Genomic DNA, 15,792 nt, shown 5'->3' with positions numbered 1-15,792 from the left:
CTGAGAGATAACAGAAAAATTTTAACAAGTGGAATGTTTTGTTCATAAATATGTATGAGTCAAATTTTTTGATACCCGCCCGATCTTATTCAATATGGGAAAAACGCACGATGTATAGAATTTTCTTATTTTTTTTACCCTATTTATTTGCATTTATAAGCGATTCTTTTTAGCATGAAAGTTCTTGTTTTAGTATAATTTTCTTGATCTTATGATATTGCAATTTTTTCTTCCATCAAGTTCGCCCATGTTTAGTGTCAACACTTTATATGAAGCAAGATAAAAAATAAGATGGATAAGTATATAAACTTGTTCTACTTTTTTCTCCTCTTTCCATCCCTTTCTCTTTTTCTCTCTTCGTTTTCTTGTCTTACATTTTAATATCTATAGACAAGATCCTTTTGTGTTGCGCGCAACAGGACAAGCTGTAAAACGCAATTACTTTTACGATTACATACTCGCTTTGACGTAGGACGCTTTGTGGTTGAGTACGTCGAGTGCGTCTTTTTTAAGATTCTGAATATTATAAAATATTTCAAATTATGAAAACTAGAATTCTTTCCGTCTTTTAATTTAAAAATATTGTAAGATATCATAGAGTAAAATTCGGACACTTTCGTTAGAGAAATTTCTTATTAATTTTATAAGAAAAATTACATAAAATGGCCAAGAAAAAAAAAAAAAAGTATTCATTATTTATTATTTTACTAAATATTCATTGATTATTTCCTATAAGTTATTTCCGATTCGTGTTTTCAATTAGTAGTCGTAAAATGTATGTCGTCCTAATTGGGCCGGTATTAAACTTTATAATATCCCCGTGTCGAGAAATGAACATCCCGCAATTATCGGACAGCAGTTTAGTAACTGAAAAATCGTTCGGCGACATTTACACCGATAGGGGAAGTACGCCACGTTCACATGGCGTATTGAATCGTCGAAGGTAACCGAGTTTACGGGGAATTGCTCGTTCGACTGTGAAGAAATCGTATCGTCGCTTCCCGAGAAAGGGCTAAAGTGAAACTCGTACCGTTCACGGGATACGGGGGCAGAAAAGTAGCGTGGACATCGTGAAAAGGAAGAGCGTGTCGAATCGGGCTGGAAGCATCATGTCGGGCGTGTGCGAGATTTGCGTAACATATTTCAATTTATTCTGGGTCGCGGGAAGGTAACGCGACGCGTGCTCCGCGATTCTGCATGTGTATGTACGAACAAAGTCGCGCAATAATAAAGTGTCACACTCAAAGCTATAATAAAAATAAAACGCGACTACCCATCGCGTCGTAGATGGGCTTAGTTATGGAGAGTGGCGCGTTATACGCGATCGTGGTATTGCGCCGTTGCACTATAATAGAAAGGACCATCGTAATGGGAACGCGGAAATGCGCAACGCAAAGAAAAAACGAGAAATAACAGGAACTGGAAATACGCGTGTACTATTTTCTTTTAAATTCCACAGTAGAGAAACTACTAATGACAAAAAAAAAGAAGAAATAAAAAAAAAACCGTAACGAAGAGTTACGAAATGTAACAAGATATAACGGAGCTCGGCTGACTATCAGAAACGTCGCGTATCTCGCGGGTATAAATGTGATTTAAGATTTAATCACCAATAAGCAAAAAAAAAAAAAGTATTTAAAATTTAGTGTGCCAGTTTTCATCCAAGAATTTTTTCAAGTCCCCATTCGTGTATATCAAAAGTAATGATAAATATAAAATATTTTAGTTCGATAGTATCAAACGATAATTTCTTTATTTGCAAATTAATTTAGAATGTATTATTAATATTAAATTATTAATATTAAAAAGTAATATTATATATTTTTTTTTCTTTTTTAATGCATCAAACAATAACGATTTTTTAAATAAAATTTTTATTCGAATAAAAGTTTGATATTTATCGCTAATAAAAAAAATACTATATACAGATCTGGACTTCGCGCGACGTACGGGCTCGCGGGCTCGGGTCAATTTCATTGAAAAATCGGTTATACTTGATACGATCGTGAGCCATCATATTTGTAAAATACAGATCTGACATCCCCGCGACGGATCGTGCGCTGCGAAGGATCGTCTCGATTCTCGAGACGATGCGTCCGCTTCCGATTCACGTTTTCGATGGCACGAAAGTTCCGCCCTCCTTGGTGCTCGTTAATATCGTCCGACGTGTAACGAGCATTACGTGAGGCGAATCGGTTCATCCCCCGTGCCCGCCCAGCCGCCGATCTTTCGAGCCTTCTGTATTGGATAGCGGACTATTAATCTGGCTCGGTCCAATAGTTCCCCCGATATCAGCGAAGAAAATTCTTCGTGGACAAAAGCGATCGTGTCTACTCGCCGCTGCCGTTCATGTCTGATTTCTAACGTGTATTAAAGTGTGAGGGACCACGCAAATTTAACAGGATATGACGTCGTTAATCGCGGAACGAACAAAAGGAACTGCAAAGTACTCCGCTATTCTTTATTATAAATACCTTCTCCGAACGTCGGCCCGTCCATCATTTTTCTAAATCTATTTGTAACTTTTTTTCACGGCGAACTTACTATTAAATCGCAAATTATATTTTTCGAAGCTGATCAATAATCAGCTCGTCTTTAACTTGGCTATATTATGAATAATTATCACTTTAATCTTCCTTCGGTTAAAATTAATTTTCGCTAGTTTAGCACGCGTCTCTTTGATCGACTACCAAATTATTCTAACTACTGCGAGAAGTAAAATAGTGCATCGTGCGTTCTAATATAAATTTTTTAAACACAATTAATAAAATAATGTCAATTATAATAAAATAATAATTGACGTAAAATATTTACGGCGAATCTTGATAAAAAAACGTGCTTCTGAAATAATATCACTGGGTCATTTTTTTTTTTTTTTTTTTAATAAGTGAAAATACTTATCTTTTATTCCGCAAAATTTACGATAAAAAATTTGTAGAGAAAGTATAAGAAAAAAATGCATATGATAAACTATTTAAATATCAGTTCGTAACTTACTTTTTTAGATGTTTTTACATTAAAATTATTATAATAAAAAATTACCCGAAATATTTATATCATTAATATCTCTGTGCGTTTTTATTTTTCCCTCTTGAAATTACTGTGGATGTTGCATTTTCTTTTCTTTTCTTTTTTTTTTTTAACTATTGGCAGTTTGAAAGAAAACGACTCAACCGGAGAACTTGAATTAACATCATTTTTCTCGTTCTGCAATCATTTCATGCATATCCTATCCTAATATTCCCATAGCAAATAATGCGGATAATAAAGTAGCATTAACGAATCTCGCAGTCTAAGGCAGTTCCGGAAGGATTTTCCTAGATTTTTCAGACGCGTGAAAGGGCAACTAATGTAAAAATTGTTTTCACCTCACCCGTTCGCGTAATCGCGTTTACCTTCATCGGGCACGGATGCATGGCTTGAATGGCGCTTGCTAATTTGCCGTAAAACCGAGAGAGATTCCGAGGTGCTTGGAAAAATGATGAAAAAGATGAGCTACGTAGGAACGTAGTTGAGAAAAGAAGACGCATAGATATAAAGTAAGCAAGAAAGAGAGAATTGGGGAAAAGTGTGAGAAAGAGAGAAATAGCGAGAACGAAAGAGAGGAAGAGAGAGAAAGATATAGAGACGGTGGAGGAAGAGGAAGTAACGCGCGGCTTTGAAATTACCTGCCAACTCGAGTCTGAAATTTCATCGAGAACGAATCAACAGCTGGATCTCTCGCGATGTGCTAGAAGTGTGCACCTATTTTCTAGATAAACTTTCTATCTTTCTTAATCCATCCTCTTTTCCTCCTTTCCTCTCTCTCTCTCTCTATCTCCTCTCTCGTTGCCTATCTATCTATTTCTCCATCTATCTATCTATCTATCTGACTCCCCTTCGTTCAAGTTCCCGCGAAACTTCCGTAGCGATGCCAACAAACAATCTCGGATGCTTTGAGGAAGTTATCGCGCGTTTCTCTCTTCGCTGTCGACTGCTTTTTCGATTCGATCCAGTAAACCGCTAGTTTATGGACTCCCTCTTCTAGCTAAGCTCGAACGCACTTTACCTTTGTTATACGTATAACAGAAGTTCGCTGTTATGAGATTTTATTTTATTTTTTTTCTTTTTCTTTTTTTTTGCAACAAAATTTGCAGTTACCCACAGGCTCGCGAGTTATTAATGCGGCTAATCGATCAATCTTAATTCTTTAATATAAATCAAACGGACGGTTTACTTTTTCATTACGTTAAAACCGGATTAGCGAAAATGGAGTGTCGATACCGATCGACTTGAATTGATCGTTCCGAACTTTCTCGAGATGAATGTATGCCCACCTTGACCCCTCCAGCTTATCATTTCCGAACAGAAGTGAAACGTTTGAGGAACGAGTTGCTACCGGTGGGAAATATTGTCGGCGGTAATACGATTCTCACGGTCTCTACCACCCGCCGTCATTTCCCCTCTTGTTTTCGCGAAACTTTTCTCGAGGGACGTAAATTGATTTGTCGGCGTAAGAACTCTATGTCCGACAGCGCCTTTACTACGAGATAAACGTCAACGTTGTTGCGCAGGAACCACGTCGTTTATACTTCGTGACTTCCTCCACGTGATCGCGGCCGGGGGAGCCGCCTCCCTTTCTCGCATTTCCGTTCCTCTTGGAACCCCCGCGTTTGTACTTTCCTATTGCTAGGAAAAATCTCTGAACGTGTTACTGCCGGTAATAAAATTTCCCCGGAACGTAGGAACGTATTACTCGACCTTCTTTCCCTTATGTTCGACCCTTCCGACTTTTCGATCCTACTTTCACCCTCTTGAATTTTCTCGTAAAGATCGCGAAGTTGATATGTTCCACTTATAACAGACTCGTTCTCGGTATTCTCATCGTTAGAAAATACAACTGATAATGCAAGCCGAAGTAAGCACTGCGATATTAATAAAAATGTCTGCGTTTTCTTTTCTATTTTTTTTTTTTTTTTTAATTAAACTAGCAAAAGAAAAGAAACGATTCTAATTTTAAATGTTACATTAAAGTGAATAATTAAAAATGTAGAATTTTAAAGATACATATTCTTTCTTGTTAATATACTGTAATTTCTATAAACCTGTCGCGAGACTTTGTTATATATTATAATATTTCTTATCTGCGCTTAAAGATAAATCGATTTTTATTTTTTATTTCAAATGTACCGAATCATCTTTAAAGAACGATTTAATGTGATTAAGAAATACTATTAATGTAATTTAATCGATCTGGCGCGCTATTTACGTAATAAATAAAATATGAGATTATTAATAAAAAGTAAAGTAACTTATTAATTTTGTTATATTAATTTATTAGCATCCACACGTTTACGTATTCATAGCAATTTCGACACTTTCGCTATCTTTAAAGATGTTTGGCTGAACGTCGAAAGACAGTGCTTACTTACTTTCTCACGGTTCCGCAAAGTTTTATCGCACCCATGAAAAGTATTTCCTGAAAAGTTTTCGGATACCGCGGATTTCTCCCGCATCAGGGTACCGCGGCGCGATGCCTTTCTATCGGTAACGGCGTTTATCTTTCCCACCGTTTCTCTACAACGTACATTCTTCTTTCATTCGATCCAATATAATTCTGCGATCGTTCACGTTAGGTATTTCAGGATAAGCCTCTCGATAATTTATCGACAAATAGACGTTTCTACAACAATGAATCAGCGTACTCATCCCACTATCCGCGTGTTTTCAAACTTACTATCCGAGCGGAAATTGAGCCTAACCATTATCTAACGATCAGCCAGCCGATCCGTAGTTTATCCCGCGGCTGTCTAACAAAACCGTTCCGCACTGAGCCAGAAATGTAACACCCAAAACGTACTAGATGTTACATAATTATTATTAGCCGATAACGAGCTAGAAAAGCTAGATATCTGAACGTTTTTCGTCGCGTATTAGTCTACTGTTGTGTGCCGATCTTACGAGGCGTTCGACGAACCCACGGATCGCCGCGGTAGGGTGAGTGCGTGCGTGTGTTTACATCTGACCGGCACCTTGCGCTCGAAATTCGCAAGGTGGAGGACGCACGGGTGGCGGACGGCAAGAACCGGTTTGCCCAGCGATTTCGGCAGTCGAGCGAACATTGCGGAAGGTCTGTTAGCGAAGTATAAATAAGTACGTGGCGAAAAAAATTTTCGTTTACGCTACGACACATTACGAGACATTTCAAGCGCTACATTTTCGGTAATTCTTTATATTTTGCAATAAAATTAGGTTGAAAATAAAAGATTGCACGAATAAATTATAGCAACGAAAAGGATATATCTATTTCAAATTAAATCCTGAACCATTTTGGAGAACCAAATTAATTATTAAATACAATTTTTATAAGATTTTTATGTTTTAATTATGTCCGATTGACAATATTCGAGTGTCATTTAGCGTCAGTCAGCAGCACTATAAAGCATTCGGATGGCAGAATACGATACGAATATGCGTAAATAGTTGAATTCGATTTTACCGGTGTGGAACGAAAGCGGAACGGATATGTGTAAATCGATCTTAACGCGCTTACTTTGAATTATTTATTATTAAAAGTATTATTATACGGGATGCGTTGCAATCAGTGCAATTATTAAAATCTATCACGGAGGCAAATCGGATTCGTTGCTTCGAACATCAGTTTTGAAAGCTTTTAAGTTCCGTCGCGAAACTGGCAAGTTGTCATAGTGAACATATCTGCAGTGTATTTTCCATAAACTCGAATAGCAAAGAAGTGTTCCAATTTTCCGCTTCGTGAACACCCAAAGACTCGCTTCTGCGCCGCATAATTCTTAAACTCGTTGCACCGACCTACTATAGACCGACTACGGCGAGATGCGCGATACATATATATGTATATATGTATATGTATATGTGCCGTTATAAATGGAATAAGCGCGTATATTTGCTCGCTCGTTTAAGTGCGCATATATATTTCTTTATATACGATCCAAGTGCCAGCCGGATCGTTCTATATAAAATTGAATTTCCATATTTGCCTTTTAGATAGATGGACAAAATTGCTTTTTTAGATTTGCAACAGCTCAATTCCTTGCGCCGTAATTGAATTAAATTATTGTGCGATAATTATATAATAGGTCGACCATGTTGATTCAAAGCTATGAGGAAAAGAATATTTGCAATTCATTTGGGAGAGAAAGCAGAACTTTCTTGATATTTACCCACCGATATTGTTCCAATATCGAATTCACTAGCTTCATTTTATTTCTCAAGCTACATTTTTCTCATCCGTGCTTTTTTTTTAATTTAAAAGAATTCTACATTTGAAAATCGACGGGGAAAAAAAATAATCAACTTTGTTGGCGCGACATTTTCTACTTGCATAAAAAATTTAACATAATGCGGAGCTTTTTCGGCATTTGTACGATTACGTCTGACGCAGAAAGAATTCTCTATACAACATTAATTTTACGTTAACGTTTTTAATTATATCAAAAAATTTTCTGATAGATCTGTCCCTGGATAAGACTCTTTAAACAATTCATAAAAGTCCTAAAAGTTCAATTTGCCTGTTAATTTCTTTTCTCAACTGGCGCATAAGTTTGACCAGAGCATAATATACGAGCCTTGTAATACAATTTAAAAATAAAAAGTAATAATAATAAAAATAAAAAGCGAACGCGAGAAGGGAGTCTTTTAAAGTCGGAGATCGCGCAAGATCCACGAGAAAAAGAAAACAACTTCGTAATCATGCGCGATCTGCGGCCGCCATTTGTAACAACGTAACTGCTCCGGCACGATTCATTGCTCTAAAAACTAAATGACTCGTAAAGTCGATGTCCCGCCGATCCGCTCTACCGTAATGACACGAATTATACCACGACTAAACGCCGTCAAATAGCTCGGAAGAATCGCAAAGTCCGTCAAGTCCATCTTTTACCATCACGTTCTCCGCAGACATATTTTAAATATATCTCCTCATCGAAATTTTATAATCCGCCTTCATTCACGATATTATCAAACTTTTATACCACAGTCTTAATAATAGCTCGCGATAAAAGACCTGGTTTTAAAAATTAATTGCACTGTCGGCAATAATATTCGCCTTTTACCGTTTCGTTTGCCTCATGTATTTTTGACGTACAACTTTTATACCACTTTTTAAACGCAGCTTATTTTCAACTGTTAAAGCCCTCAAATATTTATATTTCCGTTTCTTCAACAATTGACGAGTATTCCGGTTTCCAAATAAATTCTAACACAATACGAAAATAATAAATGTCTCCTCGCCATTTAAACGCAACTCCCGCGATATACGTGCTCGCTTCATTTACTTTTAATGTACTTTATTTGTTCGCAATTTATATATCTGTCCGCGAGTCGGTATTTTTTATTTTAACGATACTTCTTGGTATATATTTTTTTTTTTTCCGAACCTATTATTGCGCATGTAAGAAGTCGCCGCCTTCTGTTTCAGAGAGCTCGCTCGGATGATCACACAGTGATGCTGCAAGACGCAAATCTCCATGCCAGCGGCGTATACAAATGCGAAGTTAACGGAGAAGGGCCGAGCTTTAACACAGTCAGCGCCGAGGCGAGAATGGAGGTCATAGGTGAGTGGGCCGGTGTCGCGTTTAATTAATAATGCTTTGAACGCGACCGCGTCGTCTACTACCCCTTTGGTAACTCGACTAAAGACTACGGCGCTGGTCGAGTTCGGCAGCAGCGTGCCGCAAGCGGGACAGAGAGAAAGAGAAGAACGACCGCGTAGCCTTACGGAGGGAAACGAGCAGTCGATACTTGCCGTTATCTTTCGTGATATTCCATCATCCTTGACGAGTCCGCCGAGGGCTCGCTCTAACTGTGAATTCACTACCGCTTTACACGTTCATCTAGCTTCAATGGACCGATTAGTTCGCGAAATTAACGGCAACTCACCGCCGGAGTGCTGGCGATATCAGATTACAGCATCGTACAAGTTTGCAAGTGCTACTGAGATTCAGTATTACTCGCAAGACAATCTACTAGCCGGTAATTACCTAATGTCAGTCTCGTACCGTCGGCACGGCCGATCTTTAATAGAATTCAAACGAGTGGAAAAATATAAAGGATGATGCCGACAACCGTGTTAAAAAGAATCGCGTTGATTGAGATCAAAAGTGATGAAAGGAACAATTTGAAAACGTCCAATATTATTGTATTAATCTTTTTTAATTAATTTAATTTGTACTACAAAATCAAAGGAATTAAAGCAAATATAAATTTAATTTAATTTAGTATAGTTATATCCTCTCCTTTTCCGAATTGCTACATTATAATAAAAAAATTTCTAGTTCTGGAAACACTTATTATACAAACGCGGGTATTAAAGTCGTCTGAAAAATCATTACTTTGATGAATAAGATAATAGAACGGGGAATATTAAATTTTTAAAGTCTGTTCGTATTCATTCAAGTGATCCTTCCGTTTCAATTATTTATATTCGCGTATTTCAGATTTTTTTTTTTTCGTTATCTCGTAATAGATAAAAACAGGCATATAATCGCTTCATTGATTAGATGGACAAACAGATAATCGTTTGCTCCACTGACCAGTTCAAGCGGGTAAACGAATAACAGTTTGATTGATTAATCGTTCAGCTCTTTATTTGATTGCGCCATCAAACGTACGTACGTGCTCGCGCGGAGTTACAAATTCATCAATAATCTGCGCATGAAAACGTCATCTGCCCTCTTTTTTTGTTTGTCTGTTATTCTTCTGTTATTTGATCTGTGTGCATCCTGCGATTTCTCTGAACGCACTCTTTTATCAACTGCGCTACGCAATACAACAATGATACAGATATACAGAGCCGATAATATTGCAAATACAACAGATTTGTCTCGTGACAAAGCAGAAGTATAACAAAATAGTAAATGGAGAAACGGAATGGAGCAATATACAGATATTGTCGCGGTAACATTTTTTTTGTGGACTTTCTCTCCCTCTTTCTCTCTCTCTATATCTCCAATTATATCTCTGACTGATAATCGCGACACGTGATTTCCGCGTGACGTTTCGGGGGACTGATGAATTTAATTCGCGGCGAATGCACAATCTATGCGGTCGTGCGTGTAGGTGCGTACGTCGTTCTTACGAGGATCAAAGGAAGCGTATCTAATTATCTCAAGCACACGCCAGATGCGATATCCGTTGCAATAGGATTATCATACGGTCAAAGTGGGCGATACCATAGTACATAGTGGCTCCGAGTTGGATATTAACTCACCTCAGCGCAGGCGATTCGACGAAGGAAGGTAGACACGATTACGTGGGACTCGCCCCGCTATTGGCAGACGTAATCGTCTTATAATTATTTCGCCACAACACACAGTGTACCACCCTCCCCTCCCTCCCGCCCCTCCGTTAGCAAATGAATATAATTCGTGAACGGCAAAGTGGTGGGTTGCGGTGAACGGATTTTGGGAATTATTGCAGAAAGAAAATAGTCGAGATGTGAAACTGCAACGCGCAAATTAAGCGCATTTATTCTTCAGTTAATTCCTCAAACGGTTATCCGCCCGTGCGGAAGTTAACGTTACATTGCGCGAAACAAAAATAATTTCGCGTACGTCGTTAACAATTCAATATAGGAGATATATTTAAAAGCGGACGTGTAATTCGCCGGATGAAATGTTATTAATAGAATTTAATAATTTTGCATTTCGCGTTGTCGGGCGCCGACAAATATAAAGCGCATAATAAGAGCCTACGAAGCAATTTTGATTGGAAAAATAATTACTTTTTACGCGATATAAATAACAGTTTTATATCAATGTGCTCGTAAAAAAAAAAAAAAGGAAAAAAAAAATTTTATGTAATCGCGTTATTGAAGTATATGCACGTTTATGATTGTCGACCGCCGGGATACGTATAGGTATACCTATTGCCTTGAATATCGAACGTCTGAAGCAAAATTGCGCGACGATTGGTTTTGCTAATGCGAGAGAGAGTTAAATTGCACGCGGAGGTCGGTATCACGACGCCGCGCTCCTCTGACACGACGCCGAGACGTGAAAAGTGCTAAGTTGCAGAATCCGGAATGAAAGACCCGGCGCCGTTATTTCTCACCTTGTCTTTGCCGGGCGACCCGAGAAAAGAGAAAAAGGGAGGCGAGCGCGGACGCACGTTTTCGCCCGCGAGGAGTACGATATTTGCCCGAGCGACGCGCGGGCGTTAAAGTTTAAGTGTGCATAAAGCCGTCGAAACGCGATAAATATTACGGCGTCGTAAGTCTTAAGCCGTAACTGAGCGCCGCCGAGGCCATCGCGGGTCTACGCCGAGGACGGAAAAAGAGAAAGAGACCCGGGGATGCTCGTTGGAGGCTAAAGGAAGAGTGCCAGGATAGAAATGGGGGGTGAGTTTTAAGATCGTTGTAGGAGGCTCGAGGAGGCTGTCGTCGTGCCAAGTTTCGCCGGCCTGTCGGCTTTTCGTCTCTCGCTGCATCTTCGCGACGAATTTTCCTACCTCGCGCTGGCCTACGGAAAGATCGATAACCCGCGTCGCTCACCTTGCGGCCTCTCACTCGCGATTGCTACGAATCCTAACTTCCGCGAATCGTCACGAAAAATTCAGTGTAATCGGACACGAGATACAGAAATAAAATATCCGATTTTCTATTCGCATCACATATAAATATAAGATAAACTCGGAGTTAGAGGATTGTGGATTTCGTATCGGAGATGCTTTAACTGTTTCTTTTTTTTTTTTTTTCCCTGTCGGACACAGCTATCCTTTTTTTCTTTTGTTCGCATAAAAATAGATATCTGATTGCGTTTTCATGGCTGATTACGCCTTACTTTATCCTAGCGGTCGAGTTTTTGCACTTATTCTTTTTTTTCCGTCTCATCTCTTCTCGCTAACGTGCGAGTTCGATCGCGTTTTCGTCGTGTCGAGCGAATGCGTTTCAACGGGAGTAAGCGAGCGTGAATTATTCGAATTTATTTCGCCGCCATGCTAGCAAGACGATAACTTTATTACCAAACGTTAAAACATGCCGAGAGTTCATTGCATAGGAACTTGCTGTTTGATCAATGTCCTGTGTCCACTCTTTCGCATTAATATTAATATTAGAATTATTTGATTTTTGCCAGAAAAACTTTTTCCATTGCAAAATCGAGTATTAAAAAAAAAAAAAAATAGATTAAAAGAACGTCTGTATATTATATATATTAAAAAAAAATAGTTCTTCGATAATAATTTATTACACTTAGTCGAATGTGTGAAACGAAAACGAAAATGCTTTTTGCGGCAAAATAATTTTCCCTACAACTCAATTCATTTGAAATTAATCGACTAAAAATAAGAACAAATATCTATTGTCAACTGGAAATAATATTTCGATGGAAACGACAGTCGGATAAATCATCGGCTAGATGATTATTTTAAAACTCGGAACGAAGGAAAACTTCGTTGAATATTCTGAACGGAGTGTCGTGGCAGCTTTAAAAAGCTTATCTGCAAGATGCATTTTTATCGGGATACTTATCGAGAATGATTTTAATAGAAACGAATCGTCTTAAATTAGCCTCTACTGCCTTCACGTACAATCCAAGTAATTATAATGTTCGTCAAAATTAGATTACATGAACTTACGAAATCACACTTATTATGTATGCGATCTTTCATCGATTCAATATTAGTTTCACGCCTTAGTAAAAACGACATTTTAATTAATCGTCTTTAACTTGGAGAGAAATTATAAGAAAATGATTTGTGCAATACTATAAACGTCTTTTTACGCTACACGTATATTTTACAAACATTTTTGCGTGTAATTTTACCAAAAAAAAAAGAAAAAAAAGGAAAAAAGAAAAATTTTGAAAATAACCACCGCGCAAAACTTTTTTAATTCTAAATTTGTTACTAAAAACGTGCAGCCCCGTAAAAATCATAAAATTATTCTCGTTTCAAATAAAGTTAAAAATTTATATCAAATTTTGACGTGAATATTAAATAAAGCTAACATGAAGGCATATATTTTCTATTCAAGTGAATTCCCTGTCTAGCGGAAAATATACGCGTCAAACAAACGCGTGTTCGACTTCGTTCGTCGTCGTAAATTTTGCACGTGTTTCCCAAGCGAGCCTACATAATCCCCGATGCATTCTTATGGAGCTCACTTTCGCAGCTTTGACTATTAATCGTGTCTACGCGACGCCGTATTGTACGGCCGCTTCATTATGAGGAACATTAACGAGGGCGGCACGTATACGCCAAAATTTAAAATGCACGAGATCTAAAGCTCGGTTAATAAACGCGTTTAGTAGCAGTAAAACTTCTTGCTAATGGTGCTCCCGACTTTATACGCCTTACCGCGTAAAGTTCTCAAAGAGCGACGCTATTTTTTTATGCCGTCGGAACAATGCGGGATTTAGACGTCTTGGGCGAATAAGCTGAGATAAGCAGACGCATTCTGAGATTTGCTTTCTCGTGTTCTCTATCTTTGTCTCCGAAAAGACCGTTTCTCTCGAATAACGCAAATTATATTTCTTTTAGAGACGATATTATATTTTAAATTATTATCCTATCTCAATAAAGCCGTGTTAGATTTTTTTTTTATATATAAAAATGTTTATTATTATTTTTAAACGTGTTATATATTTTTCCCCAAAACGCATTAAAGAAAAAAAAAAAAAAGAGAAAAAACCATGCGACTCACCGATCTGCATGAGCGTCAGCGGAGTTGAAGATTTCTGCCGGTGACTGTAACATAAAATAAAACATTAATGTAGACATGTATTACAGTATAAAAAATTAATTTCAAAAAAATTGAAGTTTTTATTTAATAAATATTTTATTAAAAAAATTTATTCTTACCTAAGAGTTGCTCCGCCGAAGCAGGATGCCCGGTCCGGGCCTGCTCATCCTCTCAGATGGGATGTGACGAGTCCTCCTTCCGCGCACTGGTCACTCGCGATCGCGCCCGATTAATTATTAACCCGAGAATCTACATACTTATATATAAAACACTTCAGGACCTTCTCGATTGGAAAAATCGTTTATAAAAAAAATCACGCCCGACTACTATCGCACTCCCGTAAACGGCCGACGAACTGGCTACAGTTCGTATTCTTTACTTTACTTATACTTTACTTTACTTATACTTTCGGCGTACGGCACTTTAATTTCAGAGCTGTATAGCTCTGTAATATATGTTATATGTATAGCTGTAATATAAAGTTAAATTATGACACACAAATTAAGCTCCTACTTTTGCAAGAAATATTTTTTTTTATCTTTTTATGTTATATTACTTTAGTTTTATGTTTTATTTTTTCGCGCGCGATATAATAAGAATCAGGTATTATTTTATTATATTAAATTAATTTTTATTAAATTGTCAAGATAATTTTTTAATGTATAATTTGATTATCCCACCCGAAATGCTTACTGACTAAATATAAAAAAATCGTGCAACCAACCAGTATGACCAATGCGCAGCAGCGGAGTTGTATCTGTAACAAATAAATAAAACGATTAAAATGTAGAGATATAAGTATTTGAGTCACTGTTTAGAAAAAGAAAAATTTACGTGCTCTTCTAACTGAATTTAAAATTAAATAACAAAAGCCTGAGATTGTCGCAAACTGTTTTGCGTGAATAAAAAGTAATATTTACCCATGGGTCGACTCCGCTGAAGCACGATGCCTCGCCAAGGCCTCCTCCTCCTCTCAGAACATCTGTAAGACGTAGGGCTGATTGTCCTCGAGCCTCCTTTCCTTCTCTGGAAGTCCATCTGCAGCAGAAAAAATTCCCACGTAATTAGTATCATAGATAACGAGTACAGATTATCGTCGCAAACTGTTTTGCGTGAATAAGAAGTGATACTTACCCATGGCTTGACTCCGCTGAAGCACGAGGCCTCGTCCTCCTCTCAGAACGTCTGTAGGACGTAGGTCTGATTGTCCTCGGGCCTCTTTTCCTTCTCTGGAAAGCCATCTGCAACAGAAAAAATTCCCACGTGGTTAGTATCATAGATAATGGGTACAGATTATCGATCGCAAAATCGCAAATATTACTTATTATATCACGTACGTATTACTATGCGTATTACTTGTCGCAAGGGAAGTAAAAGAACTGTGATAACCGGGAACGTCTCGTACTACGTACTGCGTGCTCGACCGCCAGCGAAGGAATGTAAGTGAGACTTGCTCTCCCCACCACCACCACCACGCGAGCTCTCGTTGCGTACGGAGCTCCGCTACGTACGTGCTACCTGTACGCCTCGTGGTTCACGTATGCGGGGGTGGTGGGGGTAACGTCGAGCGAGCCTACGCCGCCCGAAGGCCACCGGCCTTTGTTTATTATTGTCGCTCTGATATTCACCGCCGAATTCGCCAGGCTACAAACGAGTTAACGCCGAATATTATTTTGAAGTAATATAATGTAAGAGAATATTGAATGTAATATTCCCTTCTTCAACGCGACTGCAAATCAGCGCGCTTTTCAATGCTCAGTTATTACATTACAAATATTATAAAAGAGACGAAACGATAATAATTAGAAAAATTGATTTAAAAAAATTAATGGAACGTACAAACGTGAAATTTAATATAAAGAAACTAACAATGGACGTATTAAAAAAAAAAAAAAAAAAAAAAAAAACATTATCATAATAAATGTAACGTTTAGTTGTAATAAAAAATATGTTTGCGTGTTCGCTTTTTCGCATCAGTATTTTAGTACAGCGTAAGAAAAAATGTACTATATATTTTTTTTTGTCTGTTACTTTAGAAGAACTAAAATGAGCAGTACCGTGTCTTATAATTAACGCATAATATACCACGTGTA

The 15,792-nt window shown here is 37.8% G+C and overlaps 2 protein-coding genes across 3 annotated transcripts in view; one reads left to right on the top strand and one right to left on the bottom strand.

Annotated features, from left to right (window-relative positions):
* Positions 1–15,792, bottom strand: part of LOC139111096 (uncharacterized) — a 173,924-nt gene that overhangs the window by 68,518 nt on the left and 89,614 nt on the right. Inside the window, exons 6-8 of the mRNA XM_070671182.1 lie at positions 14,834–14,940; positions 14,620–14,737; positions 14,424–14,456 (exon numbers count right to left, since the gene is read on the bottom strand). Coding sequence (XP_070527283.1) covers positions 14,424–14,456; positions 14,620–14,737; positions 14,834–14,940 — 258 coding nt within the window. The remainder of the gene's footprint in view (positions 1–14,423; positions 14,457–14,619; positions 14,738–14,833; positions 14,941–15,792) is intronic.
* Positions 1–15,792, top strand: part of LOC139111095 (cell adhesion molecule 2) — an 80,532-nt gene that overhangs the window by 49,385 nt on the left and 15,355 nt on the right. For both annotated transcript variants that reach the window (XM_070671181.1, XM_070671180.1), the window contains one exon: positions 8,438–8,573. In XM_070671181.1, coding sequence (XP_070527282.1) covers positions 8,438–8,573 — 136 coding nt within the window. The remainder of the gene's footprint in view (positions 1–8,437; positions 8,574–15,792) is intronic.

This window comes from Cardiocondyla obscurior, linkage group LG22 (genome assembly GCF_019399895.1).
Source record: "Cardiocondyla obscurior isolate alpha-2009 linkage group LG22, Cobs3.1, whole genome shotgun sequence".
Lineage (NCBI taxonomy): Eukaryota > Metazoa > Arthropoda > Insecta > Hymenoptera > Formicidae > Cardiocondyla > Cardiocondyla obscurior.
The sequence above is the reverse complement of the archived record's forward strand: the minus strand, read 5'-3'. Positions and strand labels throughout refer to the sequence as shown.